The 27,462-nt window shown below is 42.8% G+C and overlaps 1 protein-coding gene across 5 annotated transcripts in view; it reads right to left on the reverse strand.

Annotated features, from left to right (window-relative positions):
• The window catches only part of ttll11 (tubulin tyrosine ligase-like family, member 11), a 247,625-nt gene that overhangs the window by 61,155 nt on the left and 159,008 nt on the right, over nt 1-27,462 (reverse strand). The window contains exon 1 of one of the 5 annotated variants that reach the window (XM_070862614.1): nt 2,718-2,831. The exons of the other annotated variants lie outside the window; for them this stretch is intronic. Within the exon in view, the coding sequence (XP_070718715.1) occupies nt 2,718-2,749 (32 nt within the window). The 5' untranslated portion in view covers nt 2,750-2,831. Of the gene's footprint in view, nt 1-2,717; nt 2,832-27,462 lie in introns of those variants that run through there. 5 annotated transcript variants of the gene reach the window in all.

The following is a 27,462-nucleotide window of genomic DNA, read 5'->3' on the forward strand; positions in this document are numbered from 1 at the left end:
CTTTCTGCCTCTATCTTGTCTATCCCTTTCATGATTTTAAATGTTTCTATAAGATCACCCCTCATCCTTCTGAACTCCAAGGAGTAAAGACCCAGTCTACTCAATCTATCATCATAAAGGTAACCCCCTCATTTCTGGAATCAGCCTAGTGAATCGTCTCTGTACCCCTTCCAAAGCTAGTATATCCTTCCTTAAGTAAGGTGACCAAAACTGCACGCAGTACTCCAGGTGCGGCCTTACCAATACCTTATACAGTTGCAGCAAGACCTCCCTGCTTTTGTACTCCATCCCTCTCGCAATGAAGGCCAACATTCCATTTGCCTTCCTGATTACTTGCTGCACCTGCAAACTAACCTTTTGGGATTCATGCACAAGGACCCCCAGGTCCCTCTGCACCACAGCATGTTGTAATTTCTCCCCATTTAAATAATATTCCCTTTTACTGTTTTTTTTCCCCCAAGGTGGATGACCTCACACTTTCCGACATTGTATTCCATCTGCCAAACCTTAGCCCATTCGCTTAACCTATCCAAATCTCCTTGCAGCCTCTCTGAGTCCTCTACACAACCCGCTTTTCCACTAATCTTACATGTCATCTGCAAATTTTGTTGCACGACACTCTGTCCCCTCTTCTAGGTCATCTATGTATATTGTAAACAGTTGTGGTCCCAGCACTGATCCCTGCGGCACACCACTAACCACTGATTTCCAACCGGAAAAGGATCCATTTATCCCGACTCTCTGCTTTCTGTTCGCCAGCCAATTCTCTATCCATGCTAATACATTTCCTCTGACTCTGCATACCTTTATCTTCTGCAGTAACCTTTTGTGTGGCACCTTATCGATTGCCTTTTGGAAATCCAAATACACCACATCCATCGGTACACCTCTATCCACCATGCTCGTTATATCCTCAAAGAATTCCAGTAAGTTAGTTAAACATGATTTCCCTTTCATGAATCCATGCATCCATGCTGCGTCTGCTTAATTGCACTATTCCGATCTAGATGTCCCGCTATTTCTTCCTTAATGATAGTTTCAAGCATTTTCCCCACTACAGATGTTAAACTAACCGGCCTATAGTTACCTGCCTTTTGCCTGGCTCCTTTTTTAAACAGAGGCGTTACATTAGCTGTTTTCCAATCCGCTGGTACCTCCCCAGAGTCCAGAGAATTTTGGTAGATTATAACCAATGCATCTGCTATAAATTCCGCCATCTCTTTTAATACCCTGGAATGCATTTCATCAGGACCAGGGGACTTGTCTACCTTCAGTCCCATTAGCCTGTCCAGCACTACCCCACTAGTGATAGTGATTGTCTCAAGGTCCTCCCTTCCCACATTCCTGTGGCCTGCAAATTTTGGCATGGTTTTTGTGTCTTCCACTGTGAAGACGGAAGCAAAATAATTGTTTAAGGTCTCAGCCATTTCCACATTTCCCATTATTAAATCCCCCTTTTCATCTTCTAAGGGACCAACATTTACTTTAGTCACTCTTTTCCGTTTTATATATCTGTAAAAGCTTTTACTATCTGTTTTTATGTTTTGCGCAAGTTTATCTTCGTAATCTATCTTCCCTTTCTTTAATGCTTTTTTAGTCATTCTTTGCTGTTGCTTAAAATGTTCCCAATCCTCTAGTTTCCCACTAACCTTGGCCACCTTATAAGCATTGGTCTTTGATTTGATACTTTCCTTTATTTCCTTGGTTATCCACGGCTGTTATCCCTTCTCTTGCCGCCCTTCTTTTTCACTGGAATATATTTTTGTTGTGCACTATGAAAGAGCTCCTTAAAAGTCCTCCACTGTTCCTCAATTGTGCCACCGTTTAGTCCTTGTTTCCAGTCTACTTTAGCCAACTCTGCCCTCATCCCACTGTAGTCCTCTTTGTTTAAGCATAGTACGCTCGTTTCTGACACAACTTCCTCATCCTCAATATGAGAGAGCATTTCACCTCAGAAATAAAAGACTACCAATACATCTTTCCATTCCAGATTTTTCACCTTAGCACACGACCCTATTTAAGGTGTGCATGAAGAAATAGATAGCTGTGACCTCTTTGCCCCTCCAGCCAATGAAGAACTTGCAGATAAGAAAAAGCTGGATAATTCTATAGACAAAATATATATGAACATGCTTCTGCTTCACCAATGGGGAACAACAAAATGCAATATATTTTTATTCATAAAGGAAAAACTATATTTTGCCTTAACTCATCAGGTGTTAATTGCCTCCAGTTGTCAAGTTTCGACACTGAAGCACAGTAAATTACAATTTGATTGCTCCATTGTAAATACAGTGACTGCGCTTACTGATCATTACCATTCAGCCAATGGAAGAGACAACGAACAAACACATTTCCATTTGTAAAGTGCCTTTAACAACCTCAGGACTTCCCAAAAAGCTTCACAATTAATGGTAAAGTTTGGAAGCCTAATCACTGTTGTAATGTAGAAAAACGTGACGGCTAATTTACGCACAGCAAGGTCCCACAAACAGCAATGATAAATGACCAGATATACATATATTTTTAATCAAGTTGGTTAAGCATACTGCTCTTCTTCAAATAATGCCATGGGATCTTGTTAATGAGACTCTGTTGGTCACATGTGCACAGTCAGCAGCACACAGGCAGAACAGATTTGCTGGGGTACATTCTGGGTCAATGCAGGAAGTTTAAATCCTGTTAGTTTTGTCACAAATATTGATGAGCAGGCATACCTGTGAAATGCTGCCAATTGGCATGCTTGCATATGATAATATAAAAGTAGACAAAAGTAATAGGCTCCAGGGACATCACGCTACCAACAAGACAAATCCAGAGAGGGAGGAGGAAGCAAAAAGGCAAAGATGCAGAGGAGGATGGCGCACAGTAGGAGGCCTGTAAAAAGGAAATAATAGAAGTAAAATGTGTGAATAATAAAAATGACAATTCACATCAGAAATGTTTTATGGACGGGGGAGAACGAGACAACACAACAGGATTTAAGTCTTAAAGAGGTTCAATTATATACCCCTTCGAATTTAAATTCAGGAAGATGAAGTACGGTAGGACAGCAATAAAGCACCTGCTGTCAAGTCTGGGAGCAGACAATTTTTATACAAGCTGATGAATCATGAATAATGGATTAGAACATTTTGGTAGTAATAAGAAAGAAGCCCTACAACGCGAAAGATAAGAACATCTTGCAGGCTCACAAAGAGCAGAATATAGATACAGATAAGGGAGGCAATTTGGCCCATGCAGCTCATCATTCCACAGGCACCTACAATGCCCCCACCCCTAACTGCCTCTTGAACAAGTTGTTGCCTCCACAACCGAGACCACCATTTCATCTATTAATCAGTCTGTGTGAAGAAGCGCTTTCAGTCTATATCCCAATTTGTACCTACATCCACTTGTCCTGCACTCAGGGTTTAACTTAAAATAGTGCTCTGGATTAACCTTTTACATTTAATTTAGCTCCTCATATATCTCCATATGGTCTACTCTAAATTGCTTCCTCTGACACTAGGGACTTGAATGCTTCCTGAGAATCATAGAATACAGTACAGGAGGCCGCCATTACATCCATTGAGTTTGCGTTGGCTCATCCAGTTCGTCCCACTTCCCCATTCTTTCCCCATATCCCTGCATTGACCGGATCTGAATATAGTTAACGACAGGAACTTGCATTATATACTGCCTGATCACTCCTTCACAATGTTTCAAAGTGCTTTACCAAATTTAGATCAATCTTTTTAGCATGGAAATGAAATACCTTCAGGAAGGCATTACTTCAACTTAAGAGAATTTAGCAGCCAGCTATCATACAGGGAAGCCCTTCATCAGAAATGAAACAGTGAATGATGTGGGTACAGAGACTATTCCACTATAAAAATGGATATCGTTCCATCTACATCCTCTGAAAGTATTAACAACAGACTAATGCTATAGCAACAAAACAGAAAAGAAAAAATATTAGATGTAAAAGTACTTTTATTCCATTTGCAAACTTGGTACTGCATCCTTTTTGTCATATAAATTGTTTAATTTTCTACTTGTCTGGTTTGTCATTCACCTGACAATGCAGTTTCTTTATTACGAGATGATCACAACAGGCAGAAACATCTATCAGAATCATGCCTTGTGTTATTTCATACAGGTGTATATTAGTAACAAACAATGAGCAATCAATATTTGGGTTTTTGACCACCCCTTTGTCAGAACATGCACGGCTACATTTTATCTAAGCATAATTTAATAGCATTTTTTTTTAAAGAATTAACTAATTGGATAAACTTTTTTTTCTTTTTCATGAAATGTGTGCATCGCTGGCCACTATTTATTGCCCATCCCTAAATGCCTTTGAGAAAGTGGTGAGCTGCCTTCTTGAACCGCTGCAGTCCGTGTGGTGAAGGTACTCCCACAGTACTGTAAGGGAGGGAGTTCCAGGATTTTGACCCAGCAACGATGAAGAAACAGCGATATACCTCCAAGTCAGGTGTATGACTTGGAGGGAAACATTAGATGATGTGTATATGAATTTTTTAAAAAGGCTTTCAATGGTCGGATTTTGCTGTAACAACGGCGAGGCTATCAGTGCTCCAAATGTTGGTGTCAGGGATACCATGCTCCTTCACAGGGTGCGCTGTTGCAGTCCTCGCCAATAGACTCGGCACTGAAATCACTAACGGCAATAGTCCTGCACTAAAAATGGCTGAAAGAGTTAAGGCTAGTGCTTTCAGGAGTGAGTGAGTTTTTAAATGGTGTAATAAGAGATCATTTATGCTGTACAATCTCTCTGACCCTGAAAAATTAATTTTACAAGCGTGGAGTCTCATTTGCTCAGAAGAAAATTAATGTTGCAGATTAAAAAAAAAACGTTTTTAGTTTTTCTGTTTTTCTCTTTTATCTCTCCCCTTTAATCCTATCTATATGTCCTAATCTTTATTTTGCTTCCTGGATAATGATTTACATGTAATTTATCTTTCCTGTTTTTCTTTTTACTTCCTGCTTTGCAATCTGCATGCACCAGTGAGGATGCTTCAATCTGATTGGTTGAAGAGTCTCGCTGTTGATTGATCTGCTCACAGACACCACCGATCCCCTGTATAGATGGCGCCGTACTGGATCAGAAATCGCATTGGCAAAAATCTCAGCTGACAAGTCTGCGAAAAGTCTCTGCAAGCTGAACGGCAAAAGCTGCTTCTTCGCCACTGAGAGAAAACTCTGGGCGTTCACAGGAAGCTTGTCAGTATATGGCACAAGAGGAAATGTAACAAAATGGGTTTTAGAAATAGGGGCACATAGTAAAAGATCAAAGGCTTGATACATTTGTACAAGGCAATGGTTAAGCCACAGTTCGAATACTGTGTGCATTTTGGATGCCCCAATGTATAAAGGACATTAAAGCCAGAGACTGAAGAGCATAGATTCAGCAAATATCATGAATGAGAAACTACAGTTATGAGGAGAGACTGGAGACACTATTATTTTCATTGGAACAGAGAAGGCTAAGGAGATTTAACATAAGTTTTTAGAATCATGAAAAGTTTTGAAAATAATACATTCTTGAACAGAACTAACAAGCGCAAATTGTATGAGTGACTTAGATTAAGGTAAAATTAAATCCAAAACTTGTGTGCATCAATCTTATGTAAGCTCGGTTAGGCATATGTTGGTTGAAATATTAGAGATGGAAGAAAGGGATGAGCAGGATGAATCCATATGCCCAACTTAGAATTTAAAAACTCAATTCTAGCTTCCTAGTTTCCACAGATAAGTCGTGTTATAAATATTATCTGAATAAGCAACCAATAATCATGTTGTCAAATCTCAGACTTATTTAAAGAATTGTCCTTCAGCTTCAACCACTCTCCAGTAGCAGTGAAGAACCCTTTGTCAATGGCACATTCCAAAATCTTGTAGGCAGCATTCCTCAGAAAATTCATGAAAGGGGGAAGGAGAAGGAAAGGGATGAAGATCCAGGGGAGGACGGCCCACAGTGGAAGTTTTGTACTTTTGAAGCAATTAGCAATCCTAAATTCTGTTAGGCAGATTACCACTGCATTATCAGGGTGGATATCACGATTTCTCTTAACCTAAGTGGTTGAGGTCTTCATGATTGTAAATTGTTCCGAGTTTTTGAGGGTCACACATATTTAGAATGAGGATAACTGTTGAAAATAATAGACTATCAGCAATCGGCACACTTGCATGAATTGTGCAGCAACCAAAAAACAAATATAGAGCACACTTGCACCATCATGTTGAAAATCAGAAGCTTAAGTATTGTACTGCCAACTGCAGGATGGTCGATGGCATAGATTGAACTAACAAATAGGTTAACCATAACATCGATTTTAAGATTTCATATCCTGCGATAGGTTAGTCCAGCAGTAAATTTTCCACTTTCCTTTGCAATAAAGCCTTCACTCAAGAGCAGCTACTGGGCCCATGTTGGATTGATGTAACGCTAATGTTAACTATATCATCATGGAAATTAAAACCATTACATCAAACTGCCAAACTATCAGATTTACTGTTACATCAACCTGTTAGACAGGAAAACAGAATGTTTTCAGAAAATAATGAGAATAAAGAACACATCAATTAATATGTTTATAGCCCAATTTCTGGGTTATATTCAACATCACAGATATCAACAATATCGCTGTAATTTATGACAGATATCCAACCTCATTCTTTCATAATATTTTGCCCCTGAAAATGACAAACTATAAAAAGTGTAAATCATGAAGATGAACTTTATTACTGGGAACAAAGAAATGGCAGACCAATTGAACAAGTACTTTGGTTTGGTATTCACTAAGGAGGACACAAACAACCTTCCGGATATAAAAGGGGTCAGAGGGTCGAGTAAGAAGGAGGAACTGAGGGAAATCCTTATTAGTCGGGAAATTGTGTTGAGGAAATTGATGGGATTGAAGGCCGATAAATCCCCAGGGCCTGATGGACCGCATCCCAGAGTACTTAAGGAGGTGGCCTTGGAAATAGCAGATGCATCGACAGTCATTTTCCAACATTCCATAGACTCTGGATCAGTTCCTATGGAGTGGAGGGGTAGCCAATGTAATCCCACTTTTTAAAAAAGGAGGGAGAGAGAAAACAGGGAATTATAGACCGGTCAGCCTGACATCGGTAGAGGGTAAAATGATGGAATCAATTATTAAGGATGTCATAGCAGCGCATTTGGAAAGAGGTGACATGATAGGTCCAAGTCAGCATGGATTTGTGAAAGGGAAATCATGCTTGACAAATCTTCGGGAATTTTTTGAGGATGTTTCCAGTAGAGTGGACAAGGGAGAACCAGTTGATGTGGTGTATTTGGATTTTCAGAAGGCTTTCGACAAGGTCCCACACAAGAGATTAATGTGCAAAGTTAAAGCACATGGGATTGGGGGTAGTGTGCTGACGTGGATTGAGAACTGGTTGGCAGACAGGAAGCAAAGAATAGGAGTAAATGGGTACTTTTCAGAATGGCAGGCAGTGACTAGTGGGGTACCGCAAGGTTCTGTGCTGGGGCCCCAGCTGTTTACATCGTACATTAATGATTTAGACAAGGGGATTAAATTTAGTATCTCCAAATTTGCGGATGACACTAAGTTGGGTGGCAATGTGAGCTGCGAGGAGGATGCTATGAGGTTGCAGAGTGACTTGGATAGGTTAGGTAAGTGGGCAAATGCATGGCAGACGAAGTATAATGTGGATAAATGTGAGGTTATCCACTTTGGTTGTAAAAACAGAGACACAGACTATTATCTGAATGGTGACAGATTAGGAAAAGGGGAGGTGCAACGAGACCTGGGTGTCATGGTACATCAGTCATTGAAGGTTGGCATGCAGGTACAGCAGGCGGTTAAGAAGGCAAATGGCATGTTGGCCTTCATAGCGAGGGGATTTGAGTACAGGGGCAGGGATGTGTTACTACAGTTGTAGAGGGCCTTGGTGAGGTCACACCTGGAGTATTGTGTACAGTTTTGGTCTCCTAACTTGAGGAAGGACATTCTTGCTATTGAGGGAGTGCAGCGAAGGTTCACCAGACTGATTCCCGGGATGGCGGGACCGACATATCACGAAAGACTGGATCAACTGGGCTTGTATTTACTGGAGTTCAGAAGAATGAGAGGGGACCTCATGAAACGTTTAAAATTCTGACGGGTTTAGACAGGTTAGATGCAGGAAGAACGTTCACAATGTTGGGGAAGTTTAGAACCAGGGGTCACAGTCTAAGGATAAGGGGTAAGCCATTTAGGACCGAGATGAGGAGAAACGTCTTCACCCAGAGAGTGGTGAACCTGTGGAATTCTCTACCACAGAAAGTTGTTGAGGCCAATTCACTAAATATATTCAAAAAGGAGTTAGATGTAGTCCTTACTACTAGGGGGATCAAGGGGTATGGCGAGAAAGCAGGAATGGGGTACTGAAGTTGCATGTTCAGCCATGAACTCATTGAATGGCGGTGCAGGTTTGAAGGGCCAAATGGCCTACTCCTATGGCCTATTTTCTATGTTTTCTATTACAGAAATCAATGGGGTTGGAGGGGGACATTCACCTGCCCCTTTACAAAGACAGCAGCGGAAGAGGGGCAGGTCTAGGTGATGGGTACTTCCAGTGCCGGGTATTCCAGAGTGCCTGGCTTCAAAAGGACTTTGGGATCATTGGTAGTGCTAAGCTTGTTCTCACCAGGCTGGAAAATTGCAGTAGTGGGTCCCAGCTAGGAGTCCAGGTCAGGGATCGCTTTTCCTGGACCCACAACGATTGCAGGATGGCATTTGGGAAAAAAAATCTTGAAAGCAGTCCCTTACAGAGGGTACAAGGAGCACCTTCTTAACCTTTTAGGGTGAGGGTTTTGATTCCTTCCAAAAGCCGTAACTTTGAGTAGGGGGGGAGGGGGGTTGGGGCATGCCCATTGCCATGCAGATAAAGGAATCCTGCAAACTTTGATGGGATCAGCTGCAGTGACTCTGGCCAACAGCAGCCTGGCACTTGCATATTATAAGAACATAAGAAATAGGAGCAGTAGACCACCACCTGGCCTCTCGAGCCTGCTCCGCCATTTAATATCATGGCTGATCTGATCATGGAATCAACTCCAATTCCCTGTCTGCTCCCCATAACCCCTTATTCCCTTATCGCTCAAAAATCTGTCTATCTCCACCTTAAATATATTCAATGACCCAGCCTCCACAGCTCTTTGGGGTAACGAATTCCACAGATTTACAACCCTCAGAGAAGAAATTCCTCCTCATCTCAGTTTTGAATGGGCGACCCTTTATTCTGAAACTATGCCCCTTCATTCTAGATTCCCATATGAGTGGAAATATCCTCTCTTCATCTACTTTGTTGAGCCCCCTCACTATCTTATATGTTTCAATAAAATTACCCCTCATTCTTCTGAACTCCAATGAGTATACGCCCAACCTACTCAACCTATCTTCATAAGTCAACCTCCTCATCTCCGGAATCAACCTAGTGAACCTTCTCTGAACTGCCTCCAATGCAAGTATATCCTTTCTTAAGTAAGGAGACCAAAACTGTACGCAGTACTCTAGATGTGGCCTCACCAATACCCTGTACAGTTGTAGCAGGACTTCTCTGCTTATATACTCCATTCCCCTTGCAATAAAGGCCAACATATCCCCAGTCCTTGTGGATTTTCAGCTGGAATATATTTACAAACATTTAATTTTATATATCAGACAATGCATTTACCCTAAGGGTAGTTAAAAAAACAATCTAGAAAATTGGAGATACATCAGTTAGAATCTTCCAAAGCTTGCGGGATTAAGTAATATTAAAGGATGATTGGAAGGGTACTAATGACACAGATTTAGTCATAAAAGTAGGAAGGACAAGCCCAAGTAACTACAGCAGTAGTTTAACAGCAGTAGTGGGAAAATAGCTAGAATCAATCATCAGGGACAGAGTAGGTGAACACTTGTAAAAGATCAAGTTGATTAGAGAAAGTCAGCAGTTTTTTCAAAGATAGGTGATGTCCAAATAATCCTATAAAATTATTTGACAAATTCACTATGGAGAAGGATTGAGGAGGATCAGCGGAAGGCATTTGATATGAGACTTCCAATTACAAATGAAGTTTATGGAACAACATGCAATCTTGTGGCATGGATAAGAAACTGCTTGGGATGTTGGAGCCAGAGAGTTGGGATAAAGTGGACATTATTCAATTGGTAGACAGTGACAAATGATGTCCCTTTTCACTCAATATATAAATGGCATGAATTTGTAAATAAAGAGAAATATATTCATCTGCAAATCATACTAAGCTAGGAGGCACAGTGAATTATGAAGGCAGAAAACTGCAAAAGGGAAATAGAAAGATTAAATATGAGTGGGAAGAACAATGGTACATGTAGCAAAGTGCAAGCTAGCACTTTTTTTTATATAAAATCGATTCTCAGGATGTGGGTAATGTTAGCAAGACCAGCATTTATTGTCCATCACTAGATGCCCTTAATAAGGTCCTTCTTTTTCAACCGCTGCATCCGTGTGATAAAGGTGGTTCCACAATAGTGTTAGGTAGGGAGTTCCAGGATTCTGATCCGATGACGATTAAGCTACGGTGATGTGTCCAAGTCAGGATGTCTTGTGACTTGGAGAGAAACTTGTGATGATGGTGTTCCTATGCACCTGCTAGCATTGTGCTTTTAGGGGTCACAGGATTGTGAAGTGCTACCGAAGAAGCCTTTGTGAATTGCTGCCGTGCATCAGATAGACAGTACACACTGCAGCCATGGTACGCCGGTGGTGGATGTTTAGGCTAGTGGAGGAAGTGCTAATGCTTTGATTTGGATGATAGCCAGCTTCTTTAATGTTGTTGCAGCTGCACCCATCCAGGCAAGTGGAGAGTAATGAATCGTACTCTTGACGTGCCTTGTCGGTGATGAAGAGGCTTTGGGGAGTCAGGAGGCGAGCCTCACTGCAGAATACCCAGCCTTGGAGCTGCTCTAGTAGCCATGGCATTTATGTGGCTGGTCTAGTTGAGTTTCTGGTCAATAGTGACCCCATCGAGGTTGACGGTGGGATACTCGATATTGTTAATGCCATTAAATGTCATGGGAGGTGGTTAGGCTTTCTATTGTTGGAAACGGTCATTGCCTAGCACTTGTGTGGCGTGAATATTACTCGCCATTTATCAGCCAATGCCTGGATGTTGTTCAGGTCTTTCTGCATGCGGGCATGGACTGCTATATCATCTGAGGAACTGCGAATGGACCTGAACACTGTGCAATCATCAGAAAATAGCCCTACTTCTGACCTTCTGATGGAGGGAAAGTCAGTGATGAAGCAGCTGAAGATAGTTGGAACTAGGTAGCAGATCTGAGGAAATCCTGCCTCATAATGTCCTGGGGCTGAGATGATTGGCCTCCAACAACCACACCCATCTTCCTTTGTGCCAGGTATGATTACAGCCACTGGAGAGAATCCCCCTGTTTCCCACTGATTTTTACAAGAATGACAAATGGTAGCACAATTTAAATGGGAAATACTGGTGGTGGTGGAGTGGGGGGAATGAATATAGTGGTTTAAAGATTCCAGTACATAAGTAATTAAAAGCAAGCTTACAGATACAAAGAGCGATCAAAAAGGCGAATACAATGCTGAGCAGTAATCCTCAAAATGTTAATGGGAGGAAAATTGCGGTCAGAGGCTTCATTCGGGCGAACGCCTCCGACTGGAAAGATTTTTACGAAAATATCTGGTAGTCCCGGAAGAACGTAGGATTGTGCTCTGAGGCCTAGTTTTGCACTCCAACATACATGAACATGTTTTCCAGGTACGTATTCGTATCCTTGGATCATGTGGGCCTGGACCACCACTGAACATCTAGGGCTAGAAATTCAGTTCTCAGCGATAACGGTATTTTTGCGCCAAAATTACCGTTATCGCATTGCTATCGCTATCAGGCCGTAAGTTCAGTCCTTAATTTGCGCAGCGGTAAAAATTGGCTTGCACAAGGATTCGTGGTGTAAACCGCGATGCTCGCCAACTTTAGTCCAAGGCCGATACCGCTGCGAGTTGGGCCTAGGGAGAGCGGAAAAACACCTAAAAATAAATTGGAAAAAAACCAAAAAAAAATTCACAAAACATTTACAGGACACTTATCTCGCGAATCATTGCAAAAGCATTAAAAAATAAAAACTTTTTACTTACCTTTTTGCAGGTCTTCACACTACCCGCTTCTGGCAGGCCTGCTATGACAGGTTTTTCCCTGTCAGTATTTTTCGCGCAAAATCCAGAGACAAATTTTTGGTGAAACCTCTCTCCAGCAGTATTTGAAAACCGCCACCGCAAAACGTCACCAATTTTCCGCTGACCGGGTTTTCGCCAAAAAAGGTGAAATAGCATCAAAAACCCGTTCGCAAAATCGCTGAATTTCCAGCCCCAACTATTCTCATTGATAATATTGGGAACTCCGTTTGTACAAGCTCCCATTACTATCAATGTGAATACCCCCCCGCAAAAAAAAATAACACAACACAATACATTTAAAAAAAAACCTCACATATTTAAAATTAATTGAAATTGAATGTAATTAAATGTTTTAGAGAAAAAGATTTTTTTTAATTTTTTTTTAAAACATGTTTTAATAGGGTTAAAAATAAACTTACCTGAATGGACAAATTTAAGGGCTCAATTTTCCCCAAGCCCGTTTTCTGACATATTGCCAGAGTTACGCTGAGTTTTCTAGGCCAGAAATGTGGCAGAAACATTTTGCCAAACTTTCCCCGATGTATAATTCGAATTTGCCTCTGCACAGCATGTCCAGTCTTCTTGGCGGCAGGGGGGGGGGGGGGGGGGGGGGGAGCCTGCTGTCTGCGGCAAAAATAATATCGCGCCTTCTGCGCACGGGCGGGGAAAAAAATTATGTTTTTGACGTCATTCCAATGGATGCGCATGCTCAGTACAGCTCGGATTTGGTAATCGGCCATTTTTCAAGAGCCAGTTGTGTGTGTGTGTGTGTGAGAAGGAGTGCTGTGTGAGAGCATTGGAAAATTCACAGCTGGAGCAATACAAGATGCAACACAGACCAAGGACCAAGAATTTCTTGCTGGAAGAAGTGGAGGCACTAGTTACTGTGATTGAGAACAGATGGCAGGAGCTGGATACCAGCAGAGGTCACATAAAAGTTCCACCAAAAAAAATGAAGCAATGCTGGAACTAAGTTGCAGGAGATTACTGCGCAATGGTAAACACCATGAGACTGGAAGCCACTGTAAAAAGAAATGGCAGGACCTTAATAGTCAAGTAGTTAGTGTAAGTAATATTTTCATTTATTCAATGCAATTGTAAATGTGACCAGCTGTACATGTCCCACCCAGCAGACAGACACCCTCTCTAAAAAGTTGCATTTTCATCTTTGCAGAGGAAAGTGGCAAACAACAAAAGGGAAAGAACTCGAACAGGAGGAGGCCCGGCAAATCTGCACCCACTGACACTCTTGGAAGAGAGGGTCCTCCGCCATCATGTTCCGGCCTCAGGCACTTGCATGGCTTCCTCAATCTCTTCATCATCCTCCTCCTCCTCGTCACCTGCATCTTCCACATCATTATCATCAGCCACTCTCACCGCAGATGGGTCTTCCACTACCAGGTGCTGCTGCCTCATGATGGCTAAGTTATGCAGCATGCAGCACACAACAATGAACTAACCGACAGTCTCGGGAGTACAACAATTATTCTCCAGAATGGTCCAGGCATCGGAAACGCAGTTTCAATATGCCAATGGTCCTCTCAATGATGCTGCGCATCGCAATGTGCGACATGTTGTATTGACGGTCAGCTTCCGTCCGGGTTACGCATAGGGGCGTCATGAGCCAGGTGGCGAGGCCGTACCTTTTGTCTCCCAGTAGCCAGCTCTGCCCTTCTGGCTGCTGCTCAAACATGGCAGATATAACGCTGTTGCATAGGATGAACGCATCATGGGCGTTGCCAGGGTATGTTGCATTGACGGACATGATGCGATGCATGTTGTCACACACGAGCTGTACATTAATGGAGTGGAAGCCTTTTCTATTCCTGCACATCTCGGAATCCTGCAAAGATGCTTGCAATCAATGCAGCCCTGTATCTTTGGGAAGCCAGCAATCCTTGAGAAGCCCACAGCCCTGTCATGAATTTCATGGGTGGTCATGGGGAACTTGATGAAGTCATTCCTCCACGCATACAGTGTATTCTGAGAGATGGCGCACACATCCCCAGTTGTAGCTTGAAATGATCTGGAGGCATAGAATGAAAGTGCAGCTGTAACCTTCACTTCAAATGACAGAGCAGTCCTCCTGACGCTTCTCGGCTGCAGGTCTGGTTTCACCAACTCACAGATCTCACGGACAACTTCTTTGCGGAAATGCAGCCTTCATCAGTCTGCATCACTCAGGTGCAGGTACGAACACCTGTCTCGATATACCCGAGGTAGGTAAGGCCTCCTGCCCAGCACCCTACGTGCTCCGATGTTCCTGATGCGATGAGCTCTAATCAATTGTCTCCTACGTAGCACCATGATGCAGAAGGCTCGTACAAGGTATAACATTGTCAGTATTGCCTCCATACTTAAAAGTTAAACTTTCAAAGAAGCTCAGAATGGCAGGAAAGCAGGCAGCACAGGTTCGCAGTTCTCTCTCTCCCCAAGATCTGCATGGATGGACCACACACAAAAGGTCTTGTGACCTCTCCTCTCTTTCCCCTCCACTCCACTCCTGGAGTCTTGTGACCTCTCTCTCCCTCCACCTCCCGGGGCTACAAACCGTAAGATCGGCTATCTCTCTTCCTCCCCGGGCTACAATACTGTAAGGACTGGAAGCATCGAACCCCCAAGGATTTATTGGACATTGTCCGGACATTGCGTTTAATATTTTTCTCACCGCAGAAAGAAAACTGGAAGCTGTTTGTGGGAGGGGCCCAGGTGCGGCTCCATGTTGGACTTAGAATGATGGGTAGGAAGTCTGGAATGACAATAAGGCAGAAGGTGGGCTAATGGAGTCCATTGTTAGGCAAGGTGACCTCATCAATCAGTGATCGGACCAATTACCTGGATGAGTTACCAGAACAATGGAGAGCCATTAAGCCCATCACTGGACTCAAACACAGGAAGCCTTGAAACAAAGGCCAAAAGACACACCCACATGAAGCCTCAACAGCAATGAACTAGGAAGGGCAAACAGACTTGAATATAAAAGATGGCCGTGTGGCCATCTCTCTCTCCCTCCCTCGCTCGCTTCGCTGCTTCGCCCCATAAGAATCCAACCCTCCGTATTGTGATGGAGAGAAGAAACCAGAAGAGACACCTTTTTATCGGAAGAAGCAGCGAGTAAGCCAGTGAAATCGGTGAGCATTTCTGCACACACATCTTTTAAGATCACAGCCACAGTGTGAGGGGTTTACAGGGGGGTGTTTTAGATGTTGGGGTACTTCGCGTTAGGGGCCTGTTAGACAGGCCACACTGTGTATTGTACTGCATTTGTTTGTTTTACACACCAGGGTGTGTGTGGTTTTACTGGGTGCAGGTGTGTGTTTAGCTTTAATAAAGCATTGCCAGTTGAGACCGAGGTATTTGTTCGTGAATCATTCATCTGTTCAGTACAGTAATCACTCCCAGGTCTAGAACTAGTGTAACGTGGTGGTGCGTCGAAAACACCTAAGGGAAACCACTTACAAAGATGTAAGATCGGCTAGCTCTCTCCCTCCCCGGGCTACATGCTGCAAGATCAGCTATCTCTCTCCCTCCCTGGGCTACAAGCCGTAAGATCGGCTCTCTCTCTCCCTCTCCCTCCCCAGGCTACAAGCCGTAAAATCGTTTCTCTCTCTCCCTCTCCGGGCTACAAGCCATAAGGTCGGCTATCTCTCACTCCTCTCCTCTCTTTCCCCCCCTCCCCCCCCCGCCCCCCAACAGCTTGTTTTGTAGCCGAACCCCGAGCCGCTGTATCGGATGTGAGGCCAATTCTGCCGGCCAAACCTACAATCCGCCAGGCCTTCTTCAAGATGTTCGGTGGTGGCGTGTGAGTGAGTTAATAAATGAGAAAACTTGTGGAATCCAACAAATTTACAGTTCTACGATGACAGGTTTAAAAAAAAGAAGTTGAACTTTATAATAGTGTTCTTGACTCCCTCCAAAATCTTCAATTTAAAACCAATGGCGTCTTTTCAGCGTAGATGTGTGAATGTGCACTTGTTTCTTAACTCACCAGAAGGTTTCTTGGGAGTGGCCAGATATGTCACTGTAATGGAGAAAAATGTTGGCTAAACTGCGAACAATTGAAAAAACTGGCGCAGACATGAGGGAAAACCCCACGAGGTGAAAAAAAAATTGGCCTAGAAAAGTCGTAACTAAGTCCGTTAGGCCGGCGCAGATCGCAGGGGGAAAATTTGAAAAAGAAAGCCACAAAAATTTAACTCAATACGCCAAAAAAAGCAGTCTACTCCAAAAAAACAGCGCAAATCACTGGGGAAAATTGAGCCCATTGAGTTGAAATTAATCAATTTTTATTTTTAACCCTTCTAATTCTGATCTACTTTGACCTACAGGTTGCTGTTGATAAATTACATCAAGAACAAGCAGTAATATATGAATTTTGAAGGTACATTAATATGTTCAATCTTTACTAGTAAATGCGATATCTAAAAAGAATGCCGCTATAGCTTAGTTTATAAATTAAAGTTAGATTATAATATAGCTTTAAAGTGAAACTGTAATTTATATTCAAGTAGATAGAAGAAAATGTTAATATATGTAAAATTTGACAGAAATAAGCCATTCCCAAGGACCATGATATTGGCTTGAAATAAAGCACATTTCAATGTTCATAAATTAAATTCAGTAACAGTAATATTTTCGGATTATACCGTCACAACTTCTGCATTTCATTTATTACCTGTTTAACATAATTATTGCTTCTCCATCTTTTCAGGGACTGGACACTAATTATATTTCTAACTCCAGAAATAGTGAACAATTATAATGACCATCAATAAAAACTAATCAACTATCCAAAATATATTAACCCGGACCACTGTTATATTCTGCCATTTAATAGAATTTCTTTGAAAGAGGATCAGCACAAGGAAGTATGAACTACTTTTAAAATTGCATTTTAATGCTAATGAAGCAAGGTGAAAATACAGTCTAATGCATCTTATCTTTCATACCTAGTGATTAAGTGAACCTACACTGAATGGAAAAGGATATTTCTAATCCCTGGATAGACTAAACATCTGTCTTTGGATGTGCTTTCTAGACTTAAATTAGAGAGAGCTGACGTGCTAAGGCTGAGATACTGTTCCACTAACAGTTGCTGGATCTATGCAATAGGAATTGCTACAGCACTATTCTGTCAAAGAAACAAAAGTTTTAGCTACTAGTATGACAACACCTTCCAATGACAATTATTATTTCACACTTAGCCAGCATTTCACAACATAGCAAGTCATATGTTTACTCCTACTTTATATACTGTAACCATTAAGGGGTTTCTCTGAACTCTGCAATATGTATAAACAAAACATAAATATTCCTTCCCCAGAGGTGAATGGATAATTTGCAACTGAAAAATATTGTTGAGATTTTCAAAAATTAGTGCTATTAGAAAATAGGATATAAAAGCAGAAGCTGAAGCATTACCTCATGTTTTCAGATGCTAATTTCTGTCCATTTTTCTGTTTTTATTTTAGGGGCAGTATGTAACTTGGTGAGCTCTTGCCTTCAATTATCTTTGTAGTATTTGGCTCCAGAGCCAACGTTTTGAATAATGGATGGTGTTCAGGAAAGCTATAATGCTGTAATTCCATTAAGGTGTTCTGAGCAACAAACGGCAATAGTCCAATGAAACAAGTCTTGGAATTATCTTCACAGAATTTGCAATTTCTAAGAATCTATAAAAGCGTTCTTTATTTGAATTCCTTCAAAGATATTTTAACCCCTTCCCTTTGTTTGCTCAGAGTACATAGGCAACCCTACTTTTGATTCTTCTACCAAACACCAGGACAAGCACTAAATCAGCCCAGATCAACTCTCTCTCCTACATTTCCTTCCTACCTGAGGATCTACCCGAGCAAAATTCTAAAGCGTCAAAGTGTAATAAAAAGGCAAGACTGAAAGCTCGGTGCCTCAATGCGAGGAGTATTTGGAACCCAGGAGAGCGGTCTGAGCTAGTTAGAGTGGGTGAAAGCGCAGATGAACAGGACCACAAGAAAGAATGCAAAAGGCAGGAGGCAACAGAGCAGAGTAGCACTGGGGTAAGTGTAAACCACAAGGTGATAGGAAGGGACAATATGTATGAAGATAAAGGGGCTGCAGGAGGGGTCAAAACTAAAAATCATGGTTTAAAAACTAGTATTAAAACACTCTACCTAAACGCACGCAGCATTCGAAATAAAGTAAATGAGTTGACGGCACAAATCATTACAAATGGGTATGATTTGGTGGCCATTACAGAAACGTGATTGCAGGGTGGCCAAGACTGGGAATTAAACATACAGGGGTATCTGACAATTCGGAAGGATAGACAAGAAGGGAAAGGAAGTGGGGTAGCTCTGTTAATAAAGGATGATATCAGGGCAGTTGTGAGAGATGATATTGGCTCTAATGAACAAAATGTTGAATCATTGTGGGTGGAGATTAGAGATAGTAAGGGGAAAAAGTCACTGGTGGGCGTAGTTTATAGGCCCCCAAATAATAACTTCATGGTGGGGCGGGCAATAATCAAGGGAATAATAGAGGCATGTGAAAAAGGAATGGCAGTAATCATGGGGGATTTTAACCTACATATCGATTGGTCAAATCAAATCGCACGGGGGAGCCTGGAAGAGGAATTCATAGAAGGCATACGGGATTGTTTCTTAGAACAGTATGTTACAGAACCTACAAGGGAGCAAGCTATCTTAGATCTGGTCCTGTGTAATGAGACAGGAATAATAAACGATCTCCTAGTAAAAGATCCTCTCGGAATAAGTGATCACAGTATGGTTGAATTTGTAATACAGATTGAGGGTGATGAAGTAGTGTCTCAAACGAGCGTACTATGCTTAAACAAAGGGGACTACAGTGGGATGAGGGCAGAGTTAGCTAAAATAGACTGGGAACATAGACTAAACGGTGGCACATTTGAGGAACAGTGAAGGACTTTTAAGGAGCTCTTTCATAGTGCTCAACAAAAATATATTCCAGTGGAAAAGAAGGGTGGTAAGAGAAGGGATAACCAGCCGTGGATAACCAAGGAAATAAAGGAGAGTATCAAATTAAAAACCAATGCGTATAAGGTGGCCAAGGTTAGTGGGAAACTAGAAGATTGGGAAAATTTTAAACGACAGCAAAGTATGACTAAGAAAGCAATAATGAAAGGAAAGATATATTACGAAAGTAAACTTGCGCAAAACATAAAAACAGATAGTAAAAGCTTTTACCGATATATAAAAAGGAAGAGTGACTAAAGTAAATGTTGGTCTTTTATAAGATGAGAAGGGGGATTAAGTAATGGGAAATGTGGAAATGGCTGAGACCTTAAACAATTATTTTGCTTCTGTCTTCATAGTGGAAGACACAAAAACCATGCCAAAAATTGCTGGTCACGGGAATGTGAGAAGGGAGGATCTTGAGACAATCACCATCACTAGGGAGGTAGTGCTGGACAGGCTAATGGGACTCAAGGTAGACAAGTCCCCTGGTCCTGATGAAATGCATCCCAGGGTATTAAAAGAAATGGCGGAAGTTACAGCAGATGCATTGGTTATAATCTACCAAAATTCTCTGGACTCTGGGGAGGTACCAGTGGATTGGAAAGCAGCTAATGTAACACCTCTGTTTAAAAAAGGGGGCAGACAAAAGGCAGGTAACTATAGGCCGGTTAGTTTAACATCTGTAGTGAAGCTATCATTAAGGAAGAAATAGCGGGACATCTAGATCGGAATAGTGCAATCAAGCAGACGCAACATGGATTCATGAAGGGGAAATCATGTTTAACTAATTTACTGGAATTCTTTGAGGATATAACGAGCATGGTGGATAGAGGTGTACCGATGGATGTGGTGTATTTAGATTTCCAAAAGGCATTCGATAAGGTGCCACACAAAAGGTTACTGCAGAAGATAAAGGTACGCGGAGTCAGCGGAAATGTATTAGCATGGATAGAGAATTGGCTGGCTGACAGAAAGCAGAGAGTTGGGATAAATGGGTCCTTTTCAGGTTGGAAATCGGTGGTTAGTGGTGTGCCACAGGGATCGGTGCTGGGACCACAACTGTTTACAATATACATCGATGACCTGGAGGAGGGGACAGAGTGTAGTGTAACAAAATTTGCAAATGACACAAAGATTAGTGGGAAAGTGGGTTGTGTAGAGGACACAGAGAGGCTGCAAAGAGATTTAGATAGGTTAAGCGAATGGGCTAAGGTTTGGCAGATGGAATACAATGTCGGAAAATGTGAGGTCATCCACCTTGGAAAAAAAAAACAGTAAAAGGGAATATTATTTGAATGGGGAGAAATTACAACATGCTGCTGTGCAGAGGGACCTGGGGGTCCTTGTGCATGAATCCCAAAAAAGTTAGTTTGCAGGTACAGCAGGTAATCAGGAAGGCGAATGGAACGTTGGCCTTCATTGCAAGAGGGATGGAATACAAAAGCAGGGAAGTCCTGCTGCAACTGTACAGGGTATTGGTGAGGCCGCAGCTGGAGTACTGCGTGCAGTTTTGGTCACCTTAAGGAAGGATATACTAGCTTTGGAGGGGGTACAGAGACGATTCACTAGGCTGATTCCGGAGATGAGGGGGTTACCTTATGATGATAGATTGAGTAGATTGGGTCTTTACTCGCTGGAGTTCAGAAGGATGAGGGGTGATCTTATAGAAACATTTAAAATAATGAAAGGGATAGACAAGATAGAGGCAGAGAGATTGTTTCCACTGGTCGGGGAGACTAGAACTAGGGGGCACAGCCTCAAAATACGGGGGAGCCAATTTAAAACCGAGTTGAGAAGGAATTTCTTCTCCCAGAGGGTTGTGAATCTGTGGAATTCTCTGCCCAGGGAAACAGTTGAGGCTAGCTCATTGAATGTATTCAAGTCTCAGATAGATAGATTTTTAACCAATAAGGGAATTAAGGGTCACGGGGAGCGGGCGGGTAAGTGGAGCTGAGTCCACGGCCAGATCAGCCATGATCTTATTGAATGGCGGAGCAGGCTCGAGGGGCTAGATGGCCTACTCCTGTTCCTAATTCTTAGCCTTTATTGCAAAGGGGATGGAGTATAAAAGCAGGGAAGTTTTGCTACAGCTATATAAGGTATTGGTGAGGCCATACCTGGAATACTGCGTGCAGTTTTGGTTTCCATATTTACGAAAGGATATACTTGCTTTGGAGGCAGTTCAGAGAAGGTTCACTAGGTTGATTCTGGGGATGAGGGAATTGACTTGAGGAAAGGTTGAGTAGGTTGGGCCTCTACTCATTGGAATTCAGAAGAATGAGAAGTGATCTTATTGAAACGTGTAAGGTTATGAGGGGGCTTGACGAGGTGGATGCAGAGAGGATGTTTCCACTGATGGGGCAGTCTAGAACTAGAGGTCATGATCTTAGAATAAGGGGCCACCCATTTAAAACAGAGATGAGGAGAAATTTCTTCTGAGGGTTGTAAATCTGTGGAATTTGCTGCCTCAGAGAGCTGTGGAAGCTGGGACATTGAATAAATGACAGAAATAGACAGTTTTTGAAACGATAAGGGGATAAGGGGTTATGGGGAGCGGGCGGGGAAGTGAAGCTGAGTCCATGATCAGATCAGCCATGATCTTATTGAATGGCAGAGCAGGCTCGAGGGACCGTATGGCCTTCTCCTGTTCCTATTTCTTATGTTCTTATGCAATATACCCTGGGAGCACCCATGATGTGTTCATCTTACGCGATAGCGCGATATCTGCCATGTTTCAGCAGCAGGCAGAAGGGCAGAGCTGCTACAGCCTCGCCATCTGGCTCATGACGACCCTACACGTAACCCGGATGGAAGCTGACCGGGAATAAAACGTCGCACATTGCGACACACAGCCTAATAGAGAGGACCATTGGCATCTTGAAACAGCGTTTCCAATGCCTGGACTATTCCGGAGGCTACTTGCAATACTCCAGCGATTGTCGGTCAGTTCACTGTTGTGTCCTGCATGCTGCATAACTTAGCCATCATGACACAGCAGCAGATGGTAGTAGAAGACCCACCTGAGGTGAAAGTGGCTGATGATAATGATGAGGAAGATACTGATGAGGAGGAGGACGAGGATGCCATACAACTACCTGAACACGGAGCACGACAGCGGAGGAGAGCCGGCCATTGTGCCCCTTTTAACGATTGCTCGAGCCTTGTGCCAGCAGCTCATCCATGAACAAACGTTTTGCTGCCTGAAGGCTCAATGGCAACTGTTTCACATGGACCATGTTTACTGTTTGGACCTGTTCTGTAATGTTGTGTTGTGTTAATGGAACAAATGAAGGAAATGATTTTTGTTTACTTTAAAAGTTGTGTTAATAATGGAACAAATAAATGTAAATGATTCAGTTATAATTTAAAATATATTTTATTCAAAAGTTCAATATTTGTTTGTACTAAACTTAACTTTAATAACAATATTCTGTATCAAACTTTAAAGTTTTCAGTTAAGATCATTTACAAACTTTAAGATCACTTAAAAACTTTACCACTTACTAACTTTTAAACTTGTAAATTTACATAACTTACAAAACATTTTTAATTTGAGAACAGTAATAATAATAACAACAGCAATGTTAGGCTGCACCCATCTTTCCTCCAACTTATTCCAAGACTGCCCACCGCACTTGGTCTTGGTGACTCCAGCACCCCTGCCCGCAGGCGGTGGCGCAGTGTTTCTGGGGTGTGTACCAAGCTTATTCGTTCCAACATCTCGGGTAATGTGCACCTGTTGATGGCGGGAGGGTGAGGGGGGAAAGGCGGCAATGTGGAAGGCCCGGCTTGGGGCTCTTCAAAGGCTGGTTTGGGGATTGGAGTGGGAGTGGCAGTTGATTCTGTCAATGGGTGCGGGGTCTGGGCGTATTCCCTTATTGCAGCAGCTAACTCCAACATTCCCTCCCTTATGTTCGCTGCCAGTGTCTCAGCTACTTGTGACATGCCCTCCATCATGTTCACTGACAACGCATCAGCTACCTGCGACATTTCCGCCCTCATATCCACGGACAGCATTCCCATTTCTCGTGAGAGTGTTGTTACTTCTCCCAACAGTCTCGATACCTCATCACCCACCCCACTGATGATGTCCAGGAATGATCGGGTAAGGTGAATGCTCTCCGCACTCATTGCCATTATCTGAACCACATCTGTTAGACCCTGCACCTCAGGAGAGTGCGGTCAAGCTCTCCTTCCCGTCCTCACCCTGGTTGTGGCTCGCAGCATCCCAGTGGAACCTCGCAGCCTTGGACGGTGGGGCCCTGGGTGTGCCTTGCTGCACCCCACTGGGACCCACAGCCAGTGACGGTGGGGCCCTGGGTGTGCCTTGCTGTACCCCACTGGGGCCCTGGGTGTGCCGCGCTGCACCCCACTGGGACCCACAGCCAGGGACGGTGAGGCCCTGGGTGTGCTGTGCTGCACCCCACTGGGACCCACAGCCAGGGACAGTGGGGCCCTGGGTGTGGCGCGCTGCACCCCACTGGGACCCACAGCCAGGGATGGTGGGGCCCTGGGTGTGGCGCGTTGCACCCCACTGGGACCCACAGCCAGGGACGGTGGGGCCCTGGGTGTGCCTCGCTGCAGTCCACTAGAACCCACAGCCTCAGACGGTGGAAAACCATGGAATGTCCCACCAACACTCAAATCACTACTCAGGAAAGGGGCTAGCACTTCACTGGGCGGCACCTGCACCTCCTCCAGGAGTGAGTACAACAGTGGGGACCTTCATCCATCCTCCCCCCGCCTCCTGCTCTGGAAGGTGGGATTGGAAGATCATCTCCTTTTCAGGTTCGTTCTCGTTTGAATCATCTTCTGCATCATCAGGGTTGGCCTCGAGTTCTGCAAAATATAACAGAAGAGACAAATTTTAGCAGCAGAGGAGGGGGCAGCGTGGGTGGCATGAGTAGGCGCACACAGTGCTGGCAGCAGGCTGATTTGAAGGACCACAATGAATGATAGCACATTGCATCAACCGAAGCGTAGCCGACGGAGACCTTCCTGGGAACTGAAGCACTACTAGCCCGCACAGTACTTAACATTTAACAACGCCAGACTGTGGAATTTGCAGGACTTACCCTCTCCCTTGAGTGTAGGCCCAGCTTGTGCAGCGGTGGTTGCTTTTCTCCAGGCAGGACCCATCAAAGCAGTGATCCTCTCTTCCAAGGGTGTCAGTGGTGCAGATTTGTCGGGCCTCCTGTTCGAGTTCTTTCCCTTTTGTTGTATCCCACTTCCCTCTGTAAAGATGAAAATATAACTTTTTAGAGAGGGTGTCTTTCTGCTGGGTGGGACATATACAGCTGGTCACATTTACAATTGCAATTGTAAATAAATGAAAATATTACTTACACTAACTACTTGACCAAGGTCCTGACACTTCTTTTTGCATTGGCCTCCAGACCTCGAGGTGGTCACCATTGCACAGTAATCTTCTGCAATTTGGTTCCAACATTTCTTCATTTCTTTGGGTGGAATTTTTGTGTGACCTCTGCTGGTGTCCAGCTTGTGCTATCTGCCCTGAATCACAGTAACTAGTGCCTCCACTTCATCCTGTAATAAATTTTTGGTCCTGGCGCCGCGTTGCATCTTGTATTGCAGCTCTGCTTTTTTGAATGATAATAACAGTTCTCACACAGCACTCAACATTCTCACACATACAACAGGCTCTTTAAAAATGGCAGATTGCAGACCGGGAGCTGTACTGCGCATGCGCGCCCATAGCAATCACGTCAAAAACGTCCTTTTATTTCATGCATGCGCAGAAGGGGCAGTATCGTTTCTTTGGCGCAGACAGTAGGCTCCACCCCCCTGAAGCTACTGGACAGGTTGCACATGCCAATTTTGAAAAATACAGCGGGGAAACTTGGCACATTTGTTTTTGAAGCAGTTCTGGCCTAGAAAAACGGGCATAACTCTGGCAATACACCAAAAAATGGCTTTGGGCAAAATTGAGCCCATAATCCCTGGTCTGTGCTTACTTAGCTGATCTCAGCCAAGGCAACTGTGGCACTTAGTGAGCTTGAGAGCACAAAATCTTGCAGGCTCCTGCTTCCCATTAATCTCCAGGCTGCCCTGCTGGAAAGTGTACATACGTATACATCAGATAAGGACAGGATTCACCATCTCGGCTCACATACAAGGATTGGGGGAGATAATGATTTCAATGGGATGCAAATTGGGCAGGTTCTACAAGGAGTTTTTAATCCACTCCGCCAAGCTACCACCCAGATGGTGAAGTTGAAAATAATCCCCGTTATATGTGGAATAGTGGATTCCCAGTAATAATAAACAAAGATGTAATCTAACTGAGAGGTTTAGCTGATGACACAAATTTTGCCTGCGAAGCTGGATTCATTTATAACGGTCACCTGAATCCCGAAATTAGATTACTGCCTTAAATCTCATGCAAGGGTATCTGTTTTTTTTAATATAGTGCATCGACTCTGGGGTCTTTTTTGTGCATAAAACAGAGAGGCATTAGTCTTGACAGGATACTCTGAAAACACTGATAACGACCATGGGTAGAACAACCATGTGTGTTTTTACTTTTTTCTTTTAAAGATTGATTTATTTGTTACCAGCATTGCAATTACTGAATTAAAATAAATGATGCACTATGCAGCTGCTCTCTATTAACCCCACCCCTCCCCCCATCAGCCATGATGTAAAAACTCATATTGCAGCTGTAAATGCTAGCTATTGTGAAGTTGTATTGAAAATTCACTGCTATTTGACTGATGGTTTAGGAATTGTCTTAATCCGCATGTTTTCACAAGTCTTTCTAGGTATTCACAGAATGTTGTCAAATTCAACATTTCATTCAGCGTGCACACAATTAGATGTATACCACTTTGAAGACATTTTATTCAAACCTAAATATAGGTCTTTGCCACTGATGATTCAATTCACAGGCTGTGACATATTCTGATAGCCATTCAAGGCACAGTAAGGAAGATTTTATGGGTGAGAGCTGACCTTTACTGAAAAATCATTGAAATGGTAAATATTGAACAAATATTACATATAATATACAGCAGAGAAACAGGCCTTTGTCCCAACCAGTCCATGCCAGCGCTTATGCTTCACTCAAACCTCCTCCCATCCCGCCTCCATTAAAAACGGAAGTGGGCGAGGTGGAATCGGGATTCCGATTTTTAACACTTTAACTTCCCATCTGACCGCCCCCCCACCACCCCCATACCTTAGATCTATGATAATGGTAACAGATTTAACATTTATAAGAAAGCAATGAGACCCCACAATTTCTTTTCTGAGCCACTGGATGAAAGTTTGAATGCTGGGTTATGTATATTCAGGGCACTTTGAGCATATGCGAGAGGAAATGCCATTCTCTATACAGATAAGCCATACAGACATGTTTTAAAAATCTTAATATTCATGTTATCAGGAGTACTTGCTATTTTTATATGGGCAGTCTATCTGTTGAACAGACATGCAAGATCAGTAATAAGATAACTGTACAGGCATAATTGAAGTCTTTCCATAAATTCGTTCCTCGTTTCTCCAGACGGTGTTTATCTCTCCCATTTCTATATTTCTCATTCTGCCCACAAATTCTCCACCTGACCAAAGAAATATACTATGTCCTGGTTAGTTGAACTATTTGTCACTGAACAGCCATATGTGTGCAGTAATCAACATGATACCAGTTGAAAGATGCAACTCCTAATTGATTTTGTCAGATACATATACTATTCTGAAAACATAAGCTTCAAGAAATAGGCAATATGTAGTACACTGCTAGAGGGATTTTTGTATAGATTGAGATGAACATGCAGTAACAGTGGCATCAATCATCATCTGGAACACATCATGAACCTGAGCAGAATTGAATGGCTGGCCTAATCTGAGCAGAAGGGTGGGCTATTTGACCTTTCAGCCTTTCACAGCAACTTTCTTACACTGCCTGTAATTATGAAATGTCCTCAGTAACTTTATTTTAGCTGCACAGTAAACTCCATACTTGATAGTCTACTCCATTCCTACCAATTTAATTTACTACATGGGCCAGACACACAGCAGGTTATCCCATCAAACCACGGAGAGTTTAACTACAAGATTATTACCCAAGGTACAAACAGAATTGTCCCGAGGGAACAATGGAATAAGGAAAATAATCTATTGCTGCCCTGTAGCATGATAATCTGGATTATTTTCGTGAGAACAGGAGTCTGAGTTTGTTTTTGAATGAGTAAATTACTTGCATGGGGTAATCAGCCAGCTATCCACATATTTTCTCATTCGTTGATTGAAA

This window comes from Pristiophorus japonicus, chromosome 20, assembly GCF_044704955.1.
Source record: "Pristiophorus japonicus isolate sPriJap1 chromosome 20, sPriJap1.hap1, whole genome shotgun sequence".
In the NCBI taxonomy this organism is placed as follows: domain Eukaryota; kingdom Metazoa; phylum Chordata; class Chondrichthyes; family Pristiophoridae; genus Pristiophorus; species Pristiophorus japonicus.